Here is a 20,430-nt window from a genome sequence, read left to right on the forward strand (position 1 = left end):
GGGCAGAGAGAGAGAGGAGGCAGAGAGAGAGGAGGCAGAGAGAGAGGAGGGAGGCAGAGAGAGAGAGGAGGCAGAGAGAGAGGAGGCAGAGAGAGAGGAGGCAGAGAGAGAGGAGGGAGGCAGAGAGAGGAGGGAGGCAGAGAGAGAGGAGGGAGGCAGAGAGAGAGAGAGGAGGGAGGCAGAGAGAGAGGAGGGAGGCAGAGAGAGAGGAGGGGGGCAGAGAGAGAGGAGGGAGGCAGAGAGAGAGGAGGGAGGCAGAGAGAGAGGAGGGAGGCAGAGAGAGGAGGGAGGCAGAGAGAGAGGAGGGAGGTAGAGAGAGAGGAGGGAGGCAGAGAGAGAGGAGGGAGGCAGAGAGAGAGGAGGGAGGCAGAGAGAGAGGAGGGAGGCAGAGAGAGAGGAGGGAGGCAGAGAGAGAGGAGGGAGGCAGAGAGAGGAGGGAGGCAGAGAGAGAGGAAGGAGGCAGAGAGAGGAGGGAGGCAGAGAGAGAGGAGGGAGGCAGAGAGAGAGGAGGGAGGCAGAGAGAGGAGGGAGGCAGAGAGAGAGGAGGGAGGCAGAGAGAGAGGAGGCAGAGAGAGAGGAGGGAGGCAGAGAGAGAGGAGGCAGAGAGAGAGGAGGGAGGCAGAGAGAGAGGAGGGAGGCAGAGAGAGAGGAGGGGGGCAGAGAGAGAGAGGAGGCAGAGAGAGAGGAGGCAGAGAGAGAGGAGGGAGGCAGAGAGAGGGGAGGGAGGCAGAGAGAGAGGAGGGAGGCAGAGAGAGAGGAGGGAGTCAGAGAGAGAGGAGGGAGGCAGAGAGAGGAGGGAGGCAGAGAGAGAGGAGGGAGGCAGAGAGAGAGGAGGGAGGCAGAGAGAGAGGAGGGAGGCAGAGAGAGGAGGGAGGCAGAGAGAGAGGAGGGAGGCAGAGAGAGAGGAGGGAGGCAGAGAGAGAGGAGGGAAGCAGAGAGAGAGGAGGGAGGGGAGGGAGGCAGAGAGAGAGGAGGGAGGCAGAGAGAGAGGAGAGAGGGGAGGGAGGCAGAGAGAGAGGAGGGAGGCAGAGAGAGAGGAGAGAGGGGAGGGAGGCAGAGAGAGGGGAGGCAGAAAACACCCGCTCTTCTCCTGACTGTCACTGCTGCTGGTCAGTCACAAAGGACAAGTGAGGAAGGAGATGCCAGAGAGACACAGAGAGAGAAAGAAGGAGTTGAGAAAGCACATGGACACATACTGTTAGTCTGGATCTGTTCCACTTCCTATGGGCTTTCTGCACCAACATGCCTGCACCTGTCATATATTCAGAGGGACATCTTGATAGCTCAGGTGCCTCGGGGCTCGAGAAGCACCAACGATTTGGCCCCAATCAAGCTGTCCCACACAAATCACACAGCTCGTCATTTCTCTCAAAGCAGCCCAATCTAGAAAATGAGGCTGGGAGGACATTGTGCTTAATGACTTCAAGGAACCTGCAGGCATTTTGTAGCATTCAACCACCCTCAACCACCGTGAACCACCCTAAATCTAAGTCTTTTAGACAGCTCAAAGCTGCCGTGATCTGCTCATCAACAAGTGTTTTTATTACCGTGTTTTATAGCAGTCAAATTAGGATCCTCCATGATAACTGTGTCCCCCATCATGTCCTACAAGAATGCAAGAAAGGGGATTTACGCAATCAAATGACAGAATTAGTCGGGGGGGGGGGGGGGAACTTGGAATCATAAATCCCTGGAGCAAAATGGTTCGGATGCAGAGGGCTCAGAGAGGAACTGCTTCCTCTGGTAATAATGCAGAATATAAGATGGGTGGACTTCTACAATTGCTACCATGCAAGTGCAGGAATGACCCAGGTCGACCCGTGCAACATCAGACAGCCCACCAGCCTTAATGACACCCCTCCGCCTTATTAGTGCTGCAGTTGACAGCAGTGGACACTCCCCGCTAACTGCTGGGACTTTACGACCGCTCCAGAACAGAAGGCAGAAAACCTCCACATGCCTGGTCTTCAATGATATCACACATTTGTTTCAAAGGCATGGGCGTCGCTCAATATATATATATACATGTGCATGTACTGTAAGCGTACAGCAGGGATACTCAACTTGCTTTGCCCGGGGGCCACTTTTGCAAAATGACAGGAGGCCAGGGGCCAGTTAATAAACAAACATTAAAAAAAAAATCTGTAGCGGATTGTAGGTTTTTTCAGAGTTTCCCAAGTTTCCCAGCGGCGTGATTTCTAACCCCACATAGGATAAGCAATAACCACGCCCTGTGGCGCTGGGATTGGCCAGGAGCATTGAAGCTTGGGACTAAAGCACCAGGAGTTTTTCATCTTTTAAAATAAAGATGTTTAAAAAACTATTGCTTGTTACATTTTCAGTGCTGTACCTTTTCTCTCGGTAAGAATTGAGCTTGAAATTAACGATATGATACATTATATTCTATGAGCTATGAACGTGAACACAACACCGTTTATATTATTGCATGTTTTTGTAGATTGTGTAGCCTACAATGTGTAGATTACAATTATTATACTTATTATTATTATTATTACTATGCTAAGGAAGGTAGGTGACCATAATTCATTTCAATGTCCACTCTCAATGTCCGCACTCGAAATCGCTGTCCGTTCTCAAGAGCTATTCATGAAATCGCTGGGCTGCGTGCCCTCCAATGTTGCTCCTGGCCAATCCCGGCGCCACAGGGCGTGGTTATTGCTTATCCTATGTGGGGTTAGAAATCACGCTTCCCAGCGCTGGCCTAGGGCGGCGCCATAGCAGCCTTATATGTCCCCGGCTTCCGGTTAAGTCCACATTGCGTCCACAGCAGCCTAAGTGATGTTGCCAGCTACGACTTAAATAGAGACTTATTACATCATATTTTTCCGCCCCCTGTATGTTGAGTGTTGGTGAAAAAGAAAAAAATAGCAGACGCTTTCGTTAGTGTAGAGCGCCGTTTAAAAGCCGCACAAGCAGCATCAGTCCCGCCGGCCAGCGCTGGACCCGCTGTGAGGAAACACACAGGAGGAAACTGAAATGTCAAAACAGACATCCCTTGCTAGGCCAGTCCTTTTTTTAATTGAGATCATGCAACAAGTAACCTACTTCAGCCGAGGCCAGCAAGACGATTGGAAAGAAACAGAAGCGTGTCTGCCGCCGTCAAAAGCGAAAGAGACCCGACGTAGGCTGTCAATTTAGCGGAGGTAAAAAGCCTTTTTACCTACGTCGGGCGAATCAATCAATCAATGGCTCGCGCTTGTTGCCCGATGCTCGTATGATGAGGAGATGAATCAAAATGCTTACCACAAATAAAGCCACATGGGAGCCGAGAACGAGTGCAGGAGAGCTGACGCAGGTGCCAGGTGTGGAGTGGGAGAGATTAAGGTGCGTAGCCTATTGCTGGAGATTCAAGTTGTGTCCGCTGTCTGCACTGACACTATCACTTATTACTTTTAGCTGCATTGTTTTTTCATCAAGGCAATGTCCAGAAGATATGTCCAGAAGATATGGGTTCATGAATGTCTGCAAATGCAGATAGATAGGCTACAGTAGGAGCATGCATGCATGTTGTCTGTTTCAATAACGAAAGCGTCCTTACCGAGAACGACGTGCCGACCAATTATATATTCTTGCTGAGAAATGGCCTCTTAATGACAACACTGGAATAATAGCCGTAATATTCATTCACAACGGGAGATAGCCTGACTGTGGGTAATTTGATGAAATACATAGCGTTACAACATACCCAACCTACTTTGTTGCTGTGGAGATATTGGTACGCTTCGGAGCTTTTGAGATAGTTCATTGCATTACCGTCCACCTCCATTGATTCCTCAAAATACGCTATAATCCTGCCTGTAGTTACGTTCGGCCATTTACACATATTATCTTCCCATGTGTCCACTGTCAACGGGTGTGGGATAGACACTCTTTCGTTAGACAGGAGACTCGGAGAATGATCCCAAGTTTGCATTTTTTCGGCGGTCGCTATGGCTACTACGCTAGTACGTTACGCTTCTCTGTATTCCAGAAGAGACAGACATATCGCGGCCCGAGTCCGGAAGCAAACCGGAAGTGCCCAGGAAACTTGTCTATCCACCTTATTTTTGAATGCCCCACTGTAAAAAATAATTGTGTGTACAAGTTCCGGTTTAACGTGACTCATTGTTGCAGCTTGCCATTTCCTAATGTATTCTACTTGATTTGAAAAGATGGCCACCTACACTCAGTCTCTTGTACCCTGGCTGAATTGAACATAACTTGGTCAATAAGTATGTAACATACAAAATAAAACAACCCGTAATATCTTAATTTTATGTAGAATTCAGAGGACATGTAACTATTTAGTTAAACTTGCATTCCAGGAATATTGTGCTCTTAAGATGACGTTAGTGGCTCGAGTCCGTTTCGTCCTGAAACCCACATAGGTTGCGCCAGGCGTAACCTATGTGTGGTTTGGCGCAACCTATGTGCGATTCGAAATAACGCATCCAAGATAGAAAACGTTATGAATATAGCCACGTTATAAACAACAAACTAGCGCTGGTGATCCGTATGGAAACAGTGTTACTCGAAATGGTTAATATTAGCCACAGCAGGCGATTACCCATGAATGCACTGCGCTCTTAAAGGGATATTTATCGACGAGATTTCTGCCAAGCTGGACCTGATTAGTGATTTGCTCCGTTCGCCCAGACGGGTGTCAAGCTGTCAGCAACAAGGCTGGGAGGATCACACCGGAAGAAGCACCCACATGCAGATCAGGCAAAAATGGCCGCCAAAAATAAGGTGGATACCCTCTGAAAAAAGGTAGACTACACTACTGCACACACACACACACACACACACACACACACACACACACACACACACACACACACACACACACACACACACACACACACACACACACACACACACAGACACACGCACACACACACACACACACAGACACACGCACACACACACACACACACACACACACAGACACACACACACACACACACACACACACAGACACACACACACACTTTACCTTGCGCAGCATAGCGTCTCTGGCGGGGGCGCATCCACCTGGCAGGGGCCTTTGTTCCTGTGAAGACAGCGTTCACCCTGTGAGCCCAGACGTCTGACACCCCGCAGCGCGGCTCCGCCATCTGCCTCAGGGTGGCGCCGTCCAGCTCCCCGGTGATGGGCAGGCGGGACAGCCACTGGAACTCCCTGCACAGACGGGGAACAGATCGCACGATCATGCTCGTCCTGAACAACCATTTGGTTTTGCTGCATTTAGTCGCATGTAGTTAGACACCCAGCTTTGATCAGAGAATCCTATCTGCCACACCCTTGAATTGGCTAATCTCAGGGTTGCAGGAGCAGGGTTCAGGCAGGTGGGAGGTTAAATACATGAGTTCTAACCAGTGTAGGAATTTAGCCAGGTGCAAGGGCAAAAATGCCCCAAGAAATCTGAGAATGCCCCTAAAAACTATGTTTCAGGGGCAAAAAGTGCCCCAAGATTTTGATTTTTTTTTCCATTAAATTTCCATCTCCATCTCTAACACACACTCAGTACCTGCAAGCTGGCTGACAGAAACAGATGAAGAACACACTCACACACACAGCACTGTTGTTGTTCACACTAAGTATTATCGATGCACTTACTTTTTCTTTTTTTTAAAGGGCCCCCAAAATTGTGTAAAGGCCCCCAGTTTTTAGACAGTGGGGCAAAAGTTGCCCCCAAACTATGATTTTAATTTCCTACACTGGTCTTAATGGTGATCAATATAAGTGAATTTGCTGAACGTCTGTGTACAGGACAAGTCATGTTTGGTTTTGTCAGTCTCAGAACACAGAGGAGGGATTTGGATGCGTCTACTTTAGAGGTTCATAATGCCAAGTATTCACAAATATTTACCTTTATACATTTTTGAGTAAGCTTAGTCGAATGTCTGTACCTGTTGAGGCTCGAAGAACTGATGCAATGTTGGGACAGAGTACATGAAATGACCAGAGAATTTGCAGTCTGAACTGAAATGAGCACATTGACAGACTGCATGATTGTCCAGACAACAGGACATACCCAACACATCGAGTGCAAGTCTTCGATACCAGGCGCAGGCAAGAAGGTTTTCAACCAATTCCCATTCTGGTAGTATAGTAGTATATATGGGCCAGAGGGCGAGGTTGTTGGAATTCCTGGATGGTTCAGAGAAGGTTCAGGAGGAGAGGTTGCAGAGGACGTGAGAGGGTGTGTTTTACTGCCCTGCGCTGACTTGCAGCCCCCGGGCCTGTCCCACCACGAGCTACCCCCTCCCTCTGATCAACACTACCAGACTAGACCTGATCCACACAGCATACAGGTTCTCCATAGATAGATAGATAGATAGATAGATAGATAAAGATTTGTTTATTTTAGATCAATGCAACATTCAAAGTTGATTGTTGAACTTTTGGTCTGTTTTATTCAAACAAGATGGACATTTTGCCAACATTATACGCAACCTCATACTGTCTTTTTACCCACTATACCTCGGATAGCCCGCTGTGATTTCCATGCTGATTTTGTCCCAACTGCTCAGCAGTTCCCTGCTCAAGGCAGGAGCACAGATCAGTCAGTAGCACAGGATCGGTGGGTTTGAGAAGTCAAGAGGTTCAAGGAGGGATGACACCTACCTGATGGCTGACTGCATCTCCACTGTGTTGTGGATGTGGTTGTCCTCATGCAGGTAGCCATACTTCTCCAGAAAAACCTGTAATCGTTAACAGACTCAATCAATATTGCATTCCTGGGTGAATGACAACTGATAGATGTTGTTCCAAAGGCTGGACAAAGCTTGTGGCCATTACATAAAACTGAAGGTCTATTAAAAACACCTCATTAGGGCTGTCACGATATCAGATTTCCACTACACGATTATCGTGGCCAAAGAAATTCACGATAATATTATCGCAATATCTATAGATTTAAAAAAAATAACAATAAGATCAATAATAATAATGCTATCAGTCAAATCAATATTTAACTTTGTTTATTGTCCATTTTGTCTCTTTTTTGGGCAAATGTACACTCAAAATACGAGTGTAGGGAGATGTAGTCTGTAACCATGTGTCTATGTGTGTGTGTGTGTGTGTGTGTGGGGGGGGGGGGGGGGGGGCGTTGGGGGACGAAGACAAAGCAAGAACATAAACGCAGATTATTTAAGAGGTGCTGGATTATGTATTAAACCTACACGATATGTGTATTAACATGATATAAATTACCATATTTGTCAATATCATGATTATCGTCATATCGCGACACTGGCGACATTTTGGCCCCTTTCACTCTGACCCCTTGACCCCTTGGCTAAGTTTACAGATCAATATCATTATCAATAGACCAATAGAATCCTACTAACATTAAATTCCCATAGGGACCCTTCCTGGTAGAGAGCTCAGGCAGGGTTTACCCCACCTCACTCTGTGTGGGTGGGGTAATCATAAAAACAGAAAGATATTTTTCCATTTCATTGTCGCTGCCAGTCAGGTAGTGACATGTAGGCTACTGTACTTACTGTACTGCAGTATGTGCCTGCAGGTTGCCAAGGAGGATGTATAGGCTGCTGCTGCAGCTGCCTGGACCACCCAAAAGACACAGAAACCCTTGCTTGGGGCTATCACTGAACATTCACAGGTATTATTTGGTAAGAATTTTGTGTAAACGCGCATGCCAAGAGCTATAGTTTGAAGTTTAATGCCAATAAAATCCTACATGAGTGACTACAGCCGGGATGCGTTCTGGTGGTGTGAGATTATCTGTGTTGATAGCTTAATATTATGATCTCTCAGCCATATCCCTCCGTGTGTAGGTAGGTGTAGCCGCCGGGCAGCAGCTGATTAGAGATGCGGTGAACGTAGGACGGAAATTAAAATTCAACAGACAGGTGTGTTTCATCAAACAGGAATGTACAACAAAAATGTCCCCATGTCCCATATTACACACACAAAAGAACAAGGCCGTTTTTTCCGTCTACTTCCCCCACGTGACAGCATCGGCAATGTTGTGGAAACTGGATCTGTAACAGCCGCTTTGATCAAGGAGTCGTTTTTATTGTGGCGAGGGCTGCTGTCACATTATACCACTATAGCAGCAACCACAGAGCAATTACACTGTAATAATAACCCAGACAGACCCGTAATTATGAGACTACCCGAAACAAAAAAACAGGGAAGAATTCTTGTTTACTTTTCATAAATTGTGCTCTGGGTGTCCCTAATCTTATTTAAATGTTACACCAGTTTTGTGAATAGCACAGCAGCATAGTAAATAAAATAGCATGCATAACCTAAAATGCGCTGCTTTCGTCAACAGGCAAGACAAAATTTCAACAATACTAAAATTACTTTAGCGTAAATATGAATTAAAAAGAACTGACCACCCAATATGTGTATACATGTTGATGTGTAGGTTAAAATCTAGCTTATTAAATAACGTTTTTTGTAATGTTCTGTTCTACCCCGCCTTATATTTTAAGTGTGCTGAAGTATGCTACCTTGTAACGTGAAGTTCAATACAAAATAGCAGTGTATGATAAAACCCAACAGGACTAAGCTCTGCTTTCCCAGTCGCGCTAAAAAAAAAGCCATAGCCCGGAGCAGCCTGGCTACCTGAGGGTCGGAGGCCACCGGCGAGCATCCCACGGGATGAGCGGTGATCAGGGCGGCGACAGTGAGGAGGATCCATGCGGCCCAGATGTCCCGTCCAACACAGGCTGCACACCGTCCACGGCTCATGGTAGGACGACCAGAGTAACATCACACACTCACTGCTGCTCCCTGCACGCACCATCACCACGCATTTCTCTTCAAGTCCTGTGTGTCAGCTGGCTCCTTTCACTGTCAGTGGCCAAGAGGACGCTGCTGCTGCTCGCCTGACATCTCCATCCCTCTGAAGACTCAACTCAACCAACAACCCAGGCAGGCAGGGCAATTACAATGGGAGGGACAGGCAGCACCGCCCCTCCACCGGGCTGCACGGGAGCATATTTCTCTAAAGTACACCCCCTCAATTTAGTGTCTACAACTCAATGCCAGTGCAGCTGTGACTGGCTGCTGGGTGCACATTGTAAAGAGCAGAAAAACCACAGTACACAAGACAAAAGATCACAGTTTTTAATATCATTTTGGGAGAAAAAAGAAGAATCCAAGTAAAACAGTTTAATTCGCTCATACAAAACAATAGTACGCAGTCTACCTCACAAAACATCTGGACCTAGATCAGAGAGAAATTAAAAAGATGTACAAAGAAATAAAACAAAAGAAAAAAACAAACAAACATTTGACCATAATATGCCAACACTGCCAAACAGCCCAAAAGTCCCTTCACAGCAGCTGAACACATCCTTCCCTAACTGACAGACCAGAGAGCAATACTTGGGATGCGTTGGCTATGAAAAGGGTATGGAAATCAGTGTCGATCAAAGACAAATCTATGCCCCGCCTCCCCATTGCTTCCTTCCTCCCTCCCTCCCACCACCTCTGACCCCTGGGCTGGAACGGTGTCCCATCGGAGTGCTTAGTATGGCCGGTCTCTTCTGTCTTCTCTGTGCTCACCTCTGTGGAGAGAGGAGAAACAGTTTCATTACCACTGGTTCTACATGGGGGAATTTGGACAAGGGGTGAAAACATCTACTTTTAGTCGAGACTTTAATCATGTACAAGGGAGATGGTGGGTGAGATTCTGTTATTTTTTTCTCCTCTCATGCACCACAAACCCTTTTGGCGTTAACACGGCGATGCGTGTAAATACCAAAGATCATCAAGGGGCAGAAATAGCTTAAGTCCAGGATGTTGCATGAATATTCAGTTTTCCTACACACATGACTGCATGTTCCTTTATGAGCCCAAAATGGCTCCTAGGCGTGCCGGAACACAGTTTTCATGAGCCTGGGTGTCAGCGCCACACTCAAGGCCTCATTTGGAAAGTTGGCAGAGAAAAAATAAAAATTGTGTTCCACGCTTCAACTTCCAAGCCACTAAGATTCAGTTTGCTGACTTTTATCTCGGGTAGACTATGCCCTCTTCTGGCCAAATATGAAACTATATCAGAGCTCCAGATTATTCCAATGCTTTGCATGTAAAAACATAAGCAACAAAATAAAATGATCCGTTAAAAGTCCTCTTGAACTGACCTTCCTCCCATTTTGTAGCCACCACCTCCTCCTCCTCCTCCGTAGCCTCGGTCACCACCACCACCGAAGCCTCCGCGGTCTCCACCACGGTCTCCACCACGGAATCCTCCGCGACCTCTGAACCCACCGCCTCGGTCACCGCCATAACCGCCTCTGCCACCGCCACGGCCACCGCTATCTGCAAACACACAAGCACAAAGAGGAATGTGAGCAGAACAAGGAGGGGACAAAAAGAACACTGGACCACAAAACAAGCGCTTTGTATACACATATATATATATATATATCTTAACTGGCATCAGGTTGGGATATGTGGACGTAGTAAACATTTGGTTAATTTTTCATGTCACCCTATCGGACACTATTTTGCGTTTATAGAATCAGGAACTACATTCTCTGCATTTCATCCTGCCTGGCTACAGCAAGCACACAGATCTTCAGAAGATCTTTGTTGTGTTGGTCGTACAACTGGTACGTATCTCCAGATGGGGCGGATGTTCAGTTTCAACTAAGGTCAGGCTCGTTATTCATCCAGGCAGCAGAGAAACAAGTTTTTAGACCACATTGTTTTATTTTTTGTTGAGCACCGTAACAAGACAGCCAATCAAGAGCCTGTTTGATACAGAGATACAGACCACATTTTGATCACCATCTGAAGGTGTACAGTAGACCCTTTTCACGGGGGCCATTTTGTGTCAAAAAGGCAGGGTAAACACAGGTGCAAGCAAAACAGTAATGAAAGTTTCCAACTTCCATGAGTGGAAGTTGGAAACCCTCAATGTTTTGCTTGCACCTGTATTTACCCTGCCTTTACAACACAAAATGGCCCCCGTGAAAAGGGGCTGTTGTCAGCAAATGAGAACAGGACAACACCAAAGACTGCAAATAACCTAGGCATTGAAAAGTTGTTATCCACAAAAGTTAGCAGTCAAGTGTGTGGTACCATGTTATTGATTTAGCTGACAATTTTACTGCCATTTTGGTGCTTTGCAAGTGCTAATTTCGGACCCTGTATGCCTTTCAGGGACATCAACCTACATTAGAAATGAGCTGCGTTCAAAACAATTTTCTGCAGTATTAAAATCAAGTAGAAGCACGCACCTCCACCGCCGCTATCTCCTGGTTTGGGCGTGCCACACTTGTTGCACTCATACCGCCGTGCGAAATTCATGTTGCCACAAGAGCTGAGAAAGGGTGAGAGAGACATTTGTTCATATCATCAACTTTAAAGGCAACAATACTCCAGGAGTCACATCTGCTTCTTTGAGTTGTTACACATATTGTCATAACCCACCCCCCCAAATAAATAAATAAAAATAAAAGCACAATCCCCCTCATTACCTGTTGGGACAAGGCCAGTCTCCTCCTTTTACGTCAAAGTTAGGTCCACCACCACCGCGACCTCTAAACCCTGACGAGGCAAGGGACCATTCACAAGCATTAACCACAACCTCAAAGCAGCGTGGTTCACAAAAGCAGCACAACTCAACCTTCAGAAGGTGGAATATTTTCCATATTTGAGACCTGAGCTAGTTGAGAGATCAAGACATACCTCCTCCTCCTCCTCCACCACCTCCTCCACCACCACCACCTCCTCCTCCTCTCCCCCCTCCTCCTCCTGCTCCTCTTCCACCACCCCGTGATGTGAACTCAGCTCTGCGGGTGGCAAAGGATACTTTGAGGGTTTTACCGTTCCACTCCTTGCCTAAATGGAAAAGACAAACACGACCACATCAGTTGAGTGACATCGTCAAAGAGGAGTGCGCTGGGCAAGTGAATATGACCCGAGAGTGATGATGCTCTTACCGTCAAACCATTCAATGGCAGCTTTGGCAGAAGGCGGGTCATCGAACGACACAGTGGCCTCTCCCTTTAGCCTCCCAGTGGCCTTGTCAGAATAGAGGTTGATCATCGGCTGGGCGGTCTTCTTGTTAACCTGCCGAGCACAAAACAAATGCGACTGATTCTCAGGCCGTGTGTACATTAGGCCGTGTCGTATGGATTCGCACCGCATTTGCACCCATTGTCCACAGTGCCCCTCGTTTTGAGCCGCAAGACATTTGCATACTGTGGCTGGGCCAAGTCTGGACTAATAGCATACCTTGATGAGGGAACACACAAGGTGGCAGATATATAAAGGTATGCACAAAGACTAATAGCATACCTTGATGATGCCAATCTGTTTGAAGTAGTCTCCCACTTCCTGAGGGGTAACCTCCTCTCCCAGTCCCTGGACAAAGATAGTGTTGTTGTCAGAGTTGTCCTGGTCGCTACTCGCACTCCCACTGCCACTGCCAGCTGTGGACAAAATGGAAGGAGACATCAGCAACTACAGTTTCAGGAAGCATCATTCCATTTTATTGCCTCAACATGGAGATCACGGAGGGGAATTTCCTATGTCCCTTACCTGATTCATCCCTTTGACCATAGTCTCGAGAGCCTGTAAAACAGCAGAGGAGAGAATGGAAGGGAACCCATGAGCAAGGCATCTTATACCATCGCTACTGTTCCATACAAAACAAAACCAATTAACTTCATCCCTATCAATGCATAATGATACTTAAAAAAAAAAACATTTCAACAAAGTCCATGTTTACAGCTGTCTGGCGTGTGTTTTGGAACGGTTGCGTCATATACCAACACCTTGTAACAACAAGAGGAGAATAGTTGTCTTTTTGAGCTTAGAAGAGAAATAAAAAAAAAACACCAAAATGTCTCCAGTTCTAGAATGTTTTCCTTCTTCGCCTTGGGCACACCTCTGTCCTCTCCCACTTACAATCAACCCATGTCTTCATGCAACAATACCATTATTTATTTATTTTACACAGGCTCCATGTTCTTTACCATATCTGAAGTGCATTTATTAGAAACCCTGATAAGAACAATAGGTGGAGTCTCTTGGGTCTTGGGACATGAAAATGGTGGCATTCACTTGGAGTCTCCCCCCCCCTCTCTCTCCCTCCCTCCTCTCTCTCTCCCTCTCCCTCTCTTCTCTGCTAACTCAAGTTCTTTCCTCCCCCACCGACACAGTTCTGATGCTCGTCACTTACCACCGAAATTTTTGAAGCCACCACGGTCACCACCTCTGCAGAGGAAAAATTGGAGATATGATGGCTTTTTCCTTTGTCCCACCTGAGAGCGCAAAGCTCCCCTACATCCCCCATCAGTATGCACTCCCGCCGCGGTGTGCGACTATGGTAGAAGCGTCTCACACGAGGGAATGAGTTAGTCTTCCACATTAAGAGATCACTGGTCAGACTACTAATATGCAGCTCCGACTAAACAATCACGATGACGAGTGAAGTCACATGTCACTGGATCACCGTGGTTTTACCGAATTTGGTGGTTTTTGTTACATGACCAGATTGGCTACAAAGAGCTGGGGAAGCCAGCCGGAATTTGGGGTTTCCAACATGAAGGGGCCAAATTTGTTATGAAGGGATGTAGCAACTGATAAGCAATCTTCCAACCGACTGCGTTTATGAGCTCCTTTAACTGAGGTCCAAGTTTTATTTCAAGCACTCTGACCACCTGTAGTATAAAATGTAGATCCATGTTAACACAACACATATAATCTTCGCCATGTCAGAAATACAACACTTGAATGAAACCTGTTGAATGTGAAGCAGCTCAGGATGTGGCTCCAGGTCTAAAGGGGGCATCGTTTCCATGGATTTTCCATTGCTCAAAAAGTGGTTTATTGTGTGGCCTTCCGAACAAAAGACCAGGCTAGAAATATTCTAAAATTCTTCCAGTCAGTGAAAAAGTCTGTCAGTCAGTGAAGAAGTATCTCCTGGAGATTATTCAACTGTGCAAAAAAAGAAAAAAAAAAAAGAATATATAATAAAACAGGCATTGGCAATCATTATCAGGCAGCCAGCCAGCCTGACATAGCAGCTCTCAAACATTCTGGTTTGGTTGAATGTCACATTTATAAATGTGCTGGAAAAGCTTTGCTTGTGTGCATTTAATGGCTTTCACTAGTCTTAATATGTGAAGTAGAATAATACATCAAATTATTTTTGGTAGTCATTTGGCTTTGTCAAGCTCATGATGTTACCTAATGAACCAATGTTCAGAGCTTTGAGTCCATAACCACAAAAAATATCTCCAAATTAAAAAAGAAGGAAAAAACAAACAAACCTGAAAATTGTACGCTTTAGCTATAACCTGACTTAAACATGATGGCTGAGGAAGAGATACGGTTTACTAAAATGAAGAGGACCTATGGCACTATGTATGTTATGGCACTATGTAGTGAAAAAGATGGTTGATCACAGCTGGCTTCAGAGTGCATGGACCAAAGGTTTTGCTCTAGAAATGGCACATTATTGCTTCCAAATAAGGCTGGTTGATTTTGACCAAGTAATTCAAATGTATGGTTTAGGGACGATGTGTAAAAATGAAAATCGAGTTTAACTTTAACCTGGGTAAATATGGCACGGATCACTCAAGGCCCACCCACTTCCCTAAGCTTCCGCACTCGACAACTCCGCCCACTGAGATTTCCCCCCAGACACAAACACAATATTAATAATAACAATATATTTAATTTATAGAACGCTTTTCTAAAAACTCAAGAGTCAAGACGCTTTACAGTACATGGGTTAAAAGATCAAAGATGGCAGCACGTGCTTCTACAAGTGTAGGGCTGGGTATCATTTAAAAAATTATGATACGAGTACCAACACCCTTAAAGCGACTATACTTTTGATCGTTTTGGTGGCATCTGAGCACACTGCACTGCCACCTCCGTCACATACAGTACATTACGCTTGACTTCACCACCACAGACCGTATGGAATGTAGCTGATGCGGGAGTGGGCCAATCACAAGTCGCATTAAATCGTAGAACGCTTGCGGTGATTGGCTGCAAGCAAAATCATAAACAGTATTTTTTTTCCTAGATCCGTGTACAAAAAGGAGGGACGAATGTAGGTATCGTTTGATTGGAGAATTCCGATGCTACTTGGTACTGGCTTATTTCGGTCGGTTGATTAAAAAGGTATCGAGTAGCGATATCCAGCCCTATTCACCTTATGTAGCCACGCCCATTTGACCCGGTTGTGTGGCCGTATCAAAACTTCCGGCTAAAAATAAAATAAAATGGCTGGCTGCTCCAATATCATCCAACTCTGAATTAACTAATAATTTAGCCAATTGTATGCAACATACCAAATGAAAGCAAACGGCAATGTCTAAGAATGCAACGCCATGTAACTGGCTCGTTAAGTCTCGCATTCCAGGGAATTACGTTAACGTCTGCGGGTCTTATTGACGTTAGTGGCTCGAGCGCAACTCGGAGGAGAGAAAACTATCTGAAGCTTTCTTTGTTGGAGTCCAGGTATGTTTTACGAGAAAGTGCTCGTCATTGTCGACGATAACGTTATCTGACCTGGCTAACAGTGGATACTCGCTTGCTTGCTGTGTACCGGCTCAAAGTAGTAGGCTACGTTCTTTATTTTCCACCCTTCACTGTCCGCTCCAAAAACAACTCTCTTATTTAGCGCCGTGACCGCCGGAAGTGTTAAAAGGACCCGGAAGAATTTGGCCCACTGTAAGGTCTGAACATAAGGTGAATACAAGACAAGTGAGGAGCTCGTTTGGAATTGGTTCAGTTTTGCAACATTGTAACGAAGCTCATTAACGTCTGCGGCAACTAAAGGTAGCAGCATGACTACTTTAGAGGCAGCCGGTGACAGAAGTGTGTGGCACTGTAAGATGCACACACGTGTTGGGGCAGCTCCCACACACCTGCTAAAAAAAAAACAGATGACATTAGCGTCATCAGATGTGACAAGGGGCCGCGGCAGAAAAGCGATACAGATGCGCTGGCGTTTTCTTATATTTTTCATACACTTCCATTTGTTTGTTTGTTGGTTTCTTGTTCTTTAAGGAGAAAAAAAAGTAAATCGGGTGTAAAAAAAATGAATCAAAATCAGATTTTTTTTTTTTTTAACCACATCGCCCAGCCCTACTTCCAAACTAGCAGCTACAGCATTCAATTTAACTACCTCATTCAGAAACGGTAACAGGCCCTATGTTCATTAAAAACCTGTTTAGTCCACCCCCGCCCGCCCCCCTAAAAATAAAAAAAATCACTTTGAGTAAACGGAGCCTCTGAAGCTGACAAAAGGAGCGTCCCGTCTTGGTTCAGGGAAGTGTGAATGTCAACTCTTTGGTTGTAGAATGGAGAAAGAAAAAAAAATCCCAAAATACCTGGGACAGCACCTGTTGTACAAATGGGAACAAACCATGCCTGACACTCCTGATTGAGCAAGCATGTACTGTCGTCTTTGCATCGCTGACAGCTCCACTGATAAGAACCAAGCAGATCCTCAGTACGTCACACAAGTCAAAGCAAAGTTAGCTAACTTTAGACATCCACCACTTGAGTCTGACCACTGGATTTTGGCAGGCATATGGGGTGAACTACCATTGTGTGTGATCTGTGACAAGTGTAGGTGAATCGGGTGAAGACGGAAAAAAAAAGCAAATGCCAAATAGATGGGGGATGTGGAGCACAATGCAGGTGAGTAGAATAATGTCTATGTGGATGCTTCTAGCTGATGGCTAATTAGTTGACAGTCATGCCTAAATCCACATGTGTATGCAAGTACCTTGGGGGCAGTGGCACTCTGCAACTTACCCCATACCAGGAGGTCCGCCTCTTCCACCGCGCTCATATCCGCCCCCGCGCTCATATCCGCCGCCACTACGGTCATAACCGCCGCGTTCAAAGCCACCACTACGGTCAAAGCCGCCGCCGCCGCCGCTTCCACCGCGGTCGAAGCTCCCGCCCCCACGGCCTCTGCCTCTGAAGCCCCCTCCTTCTGAGCGGTCCCCGTCTTCACGTCCATACCTCCCACCAGTCTGACCACCACTTTCACCTAGGACACAACAAATACAGACAGCACTTGACTTAATACCCTCACACTATCCCCATTCCTAAATGAAACATGTATGCACACACTGCACATAATGCAGCAGTTTTCGCCTATATTTGGGCAGTTCACAGAGAGTCGAGCAGTCTGCATCACAAAGATATTCAGTTTACTGTCATAGTACAGAAATCGGAAAAATTTCACATTTAAGAAGTGGGAATGACAATTTTTACCTATTTTCTTAAAAGAAAAATATATATATATATATACACACCGTAGATGCACACACTCAAACAAACCGATTATCAAAATAGTTAAACAACCCCTCAGGGGAAAAAGAAAAAAATCAGGATAAAGGGGAAAAATTTCTTCAGGATCCAGGTATCCTCACCTTCACTCCGTCTTGGAAAGCTGCCTCCTGCTCCTGGTGCCGCCGCTGCTGCTGCTGCTCCTCCTCCTTGCGACTGAGCACCATAGGATCCTTGCTGGCCATAGGACCCCTGCTGTCCAAAAGAAGCTTGCTGCCCGTACGACGCTCCTGACCCTGGTTGTGTGAAAGATGCCGACTTGTCGCCAAACCTGGAAGAGGTTTTAGCACAATCATCAGAGTTGGCAGACGAGACATGATTTCAACCATCCAAAGACTCCCCCATGCAGTTATATTAGCAGAGCTATATATAGCAAAGATTGCTATTGAATAATTGATCAAACTAATCTTTCTATAGAAGACGACCCAGATTCATTACATCATGACACCCTTCCTAATGTAGACATCCAACAAAAACAGCACACGGACATCTTACATCAGTTGGTTCTCAAACCTTTTCACATCCAGGACCCCTAAACTGATACAAAATAGACGACGGACCCCCAGTTGATAAGATTTTGTCCCAGGGTCCCCCATCCGATAAGATTTTTGCTTTTAGCCGTTTTATTACCCATGACCAAAAGAGTCATTCATTCTGTCATTTTGTTACTTCTCTTATGGATGGGTATTCTAGTGAAAATAAATTATCCCCTTTTTGCTGGGGACCCCTGGAACCCCCTCAAGGGCACTTTTAGTCTTAAAGGACCAACCCCATAATTCAAGCAGTGCCCACGATTTGAAGTGTGCTAGTCGTCTTACCCAGCCGAATCCTGTTGTCCGTAACTTTCATAGCTCTGTTGTTGCCCTTGCCCTTGCCCATACGCTGCCGGCGGAGACTGGCCATAACCCTCAGCTGTCACAACATCGAAAGGACAATTAAAGAGAACATTTTAAAAAGACAAAATTCACACAACATTCAGAAATATCCGATTTTCTCAATCATGGTTTGGGTTGTCGGATTTGTTTTGCAAAGTTATTTCTTGTTGCTATGCTCATGCAGTGGAATAATTCTGACACCACAGGAACAATCTTTAGCGAGATTGGCCGATTAAGATTGGAACAAATTACAAAAATGGGCAACAAACCAAAGTACAGTGGTTTCACCAAATTGGCTTGCAATTTTAGCCACATTGTCAAGTTTTTGAATGATGCATGTTTTGTTTACTATACCTTGTGTCACAGGAGGAGGGGGAGCTGGTTGTCCATAGCCACTGTAACTCTGTCCCGTGTAAGCAGCGCCACCATTTCCTTGGCCATAAGTCTGTAAACGAAAATAGACAGTTTGGCAGGCTATACACAAAGAAAAAATATCTGCTTTAGTTTACGATACTTAAGCTGCAGCTAAAAGCAGAATGAGAGTAAATTGAGCAGAGCCTTACCTGTCCACTCGGCTGACTGCCATATGATCCATAGCTAAGATAGCATAATAAAAACAGTTTTCAGCTTCATGTTACATTAACACAAGTATGTCTAACTAGTAAAACATGCTTGTTTACATGAATGTATCGACAAATGATTTTATCGTCCTTGTTTTTATGAATTTTGTCAGTTGTGAATTACAATACCTTTGTTGACCGTAGCCCGAATCTGAAAAAGGCAAATCAAGTCGTGATTAACTTCAAAAGGTTGGAACGAGCTTGCAGTCTCACGTTACTAAACACAGCGCTAAATATGAAGGTGACTAAGCAGTGAACGATGCTCAGGAGACTTGCATGCTGAAGTAGGTTGCCCACTAGGATAGCGTAGCCGCAGCAAGTAGGCCGCCCGTCACCACGCCGCGCAAACAAAAATGGCGGTCAATTCAGTCGCGGCTCAGGCTACTTCTTGGATCAAAATATAGCAACAGAACGTAGGTTTATAAATCCCGCACAACTACGGGAGTAACTTTGTCTCGTTGACCGAATTTGCTACCAACAATTTGTTATAATTGATAACGTTCATGTTAAAATAAAACGCGTAATGCTCAAATTGTTTTGCTTGGGAAAACAATGCAGGGGAGGCATAAACAAAGACGAATTGACGATAGCAATAGTGCGCTAACTAGCTAACGTCGGCAGGTCGGCTACTAACGAGGCCTAAACGACGTTAGCTCAAAGTTAAGCATACGATTAGACCGCGACAACGATAAATAACGTTACTTCACCATAACGGTTACTGGAATCGAACATAAGAACGACCACGAGATCCAATCTTGTAGCGTTACCGTTGTGTTTTGTCTGCTTTATGCGTTCCTCTGTCAACGAAAGGCATGCTAGTTTCCATTAAATAGACGGAGCCCTGGCCTCTCGGCTAACCCAGCTAAGGCTTTGATGCCATTTGACACTTTCCGTCGTCCATACACAAAGCCATTTGCCGCAAACATGGAAATACAATTATGCAACAAGTGTGCTTACCAGAGGCCATTCTGCTGCCCGTTACACGCCTTAAAATCCGATGAATCCGTTCCCACTTATTCACTGATTAAAACCCGGGCGACATCCACGCAGTGCCAGGGAGTGGAACACACAGCAGCACACTGCGGCACTTCCCCTTATGGCCCTACTTCTTCTGTTCTTCCACTACAGTTCCCATCCAACGTTAAGTTGCATTATCGCCACCTACTGCTTCGGAGTATTCAGAAAACCGTCCTTGTCCCGGTTCAAACCATTGTTCAAACTTGAGAATGAGCAAATAACTGTGTATTGTTTATTTATGTCCCAGCTTTAGTCTGCATGATGCATGGTATACATGTTCTCCTCTCCATCTCAATGTTCTTGCTAATTCTACACTAGCTCTCTTCCATATTATCAGGGGCTTGCCGGCCTAATAATATCATCTCGTCAACTGAATTCGATCTCAAAAACTTAGGCTATTGGAATTATACCCTCGTGGAAACCATTGCAGTGAATGGACAAAAAGAGCCTCTTCAAACATCAGTTTTTTGCTAATTCAAGCTTGTGAATTCTCAGAATTGTCTCTTGATAATGAATATTTGGCACTACTGAGCCAAAGGTGGCACAATAAACGAACATAACTTTTAACTCCTCTGATCCCGAAGCAGCACATAATAGCA

General features: G+C 45.6%; 2 protein-coding genes across 2 annotated transcripts in view; both read right to left on the reverse strand.

Moving 5' to 3' along the window:
- Window positions 1-8,867, reverse strand: part of mmp28 (matrix metallopeptidase 28) — a 32,466-nt gene extending 23,599 nt beyond the window's left edge. Inside the window, exons 1-3 of the mRNA XM_083637584.1 lie at window positions 8,605-8,867; window positions 6,631-6,707; window positions 4,997-5,181 (exon numbers count right to left, since the gene is read on the reverse strand). Coding sequence (XP_083493710.1) covers window positions 4,997-5,181; window positions 6,631-6,707; window positions 8,605-8,730 — 388 coding nt within the window. The 5' untranslated portion in view covers window positions 8,731-8,867. The remainder of the gene's footprint in view (window positions 1-4,996; window positions 5,182-6,630; window positions 6,708-8,604) is intronic.
- Window positions 8,868-9,093: 226 nt separating this feature from the next.
- Window positions 9,094-19,912, reverse strand: taf15 (TAF15 RNA polymerase II, TATA box binding protein (TBP)-associated factor). The gene is made up of 16 exons (XM_083637410.1): window positions 19,772-19,912; window positions 18,944-18,965; window positions 18,758-18,791; window positions 18,549-18,639; window positions 18,138-18,231; window positions 17,403-17,590; window positions 16,777-17,017; window positions 13,178-13,212; window positions 12,535-12,567; window positions 12,292-12,425; window positions 11,934-12,063; window positions 11,713-11,832; window positions 11,469-11,538; window positions 11,229-11,311; window positions 10,128-10,305; window positions 9,094-9,551 (listed from the first exon to the last, which is right to left on the reverse strand). Exons 1-16 carry the CDS (start codon window positions 19,779-19,781, stop codon window positions 9,512-9,514), a joined length of 1,503 nt encoding a protein of 500 aa, XP_083493536.1. The 5' UTR covers window positions 19,782-19,912; the 3' UTR covers window positions 9,094-9,511.
- Between the last annotated feature and the right edge of the window lie 518 nt (window positions 19,913-20,430).

This window comes from Poromitra crassiceps (assembly GCF_964638095.1).
Source record: "Poromitra crassiceps genome assembly, chromosome: 5".
In the NCBI taxonomy this organism is placed as follows: domain Eukaryota; kingdom Metazoa; phylum Chordata; class Actinopteri; order Beryciformes; family Melamphaidae; genus Poromitra; species Poromitra crassiceps.

What these genes read in the sequence shown, in the direction of transcription:
- taf15 (XM_083637410.1), bottom strand. An exon ending in TCGGGCTACGGTCAACAAAG is followed by an intron (nt 18,792 to 18,943) that starts GTATTGTAATTC and finishes ATGCTATCTTAG; the next exon opens with CTATGGATCATATGGCAGTC. An exon ending in TGCCATTGAATGGTTTGACG is followed by an intron (nt 11,833 to 11,933) that starts GTAAGAGCATCA and finishes TTTTCCATTTAG; the next exon opens with GCAAGGAGTGGAACGGTAAA.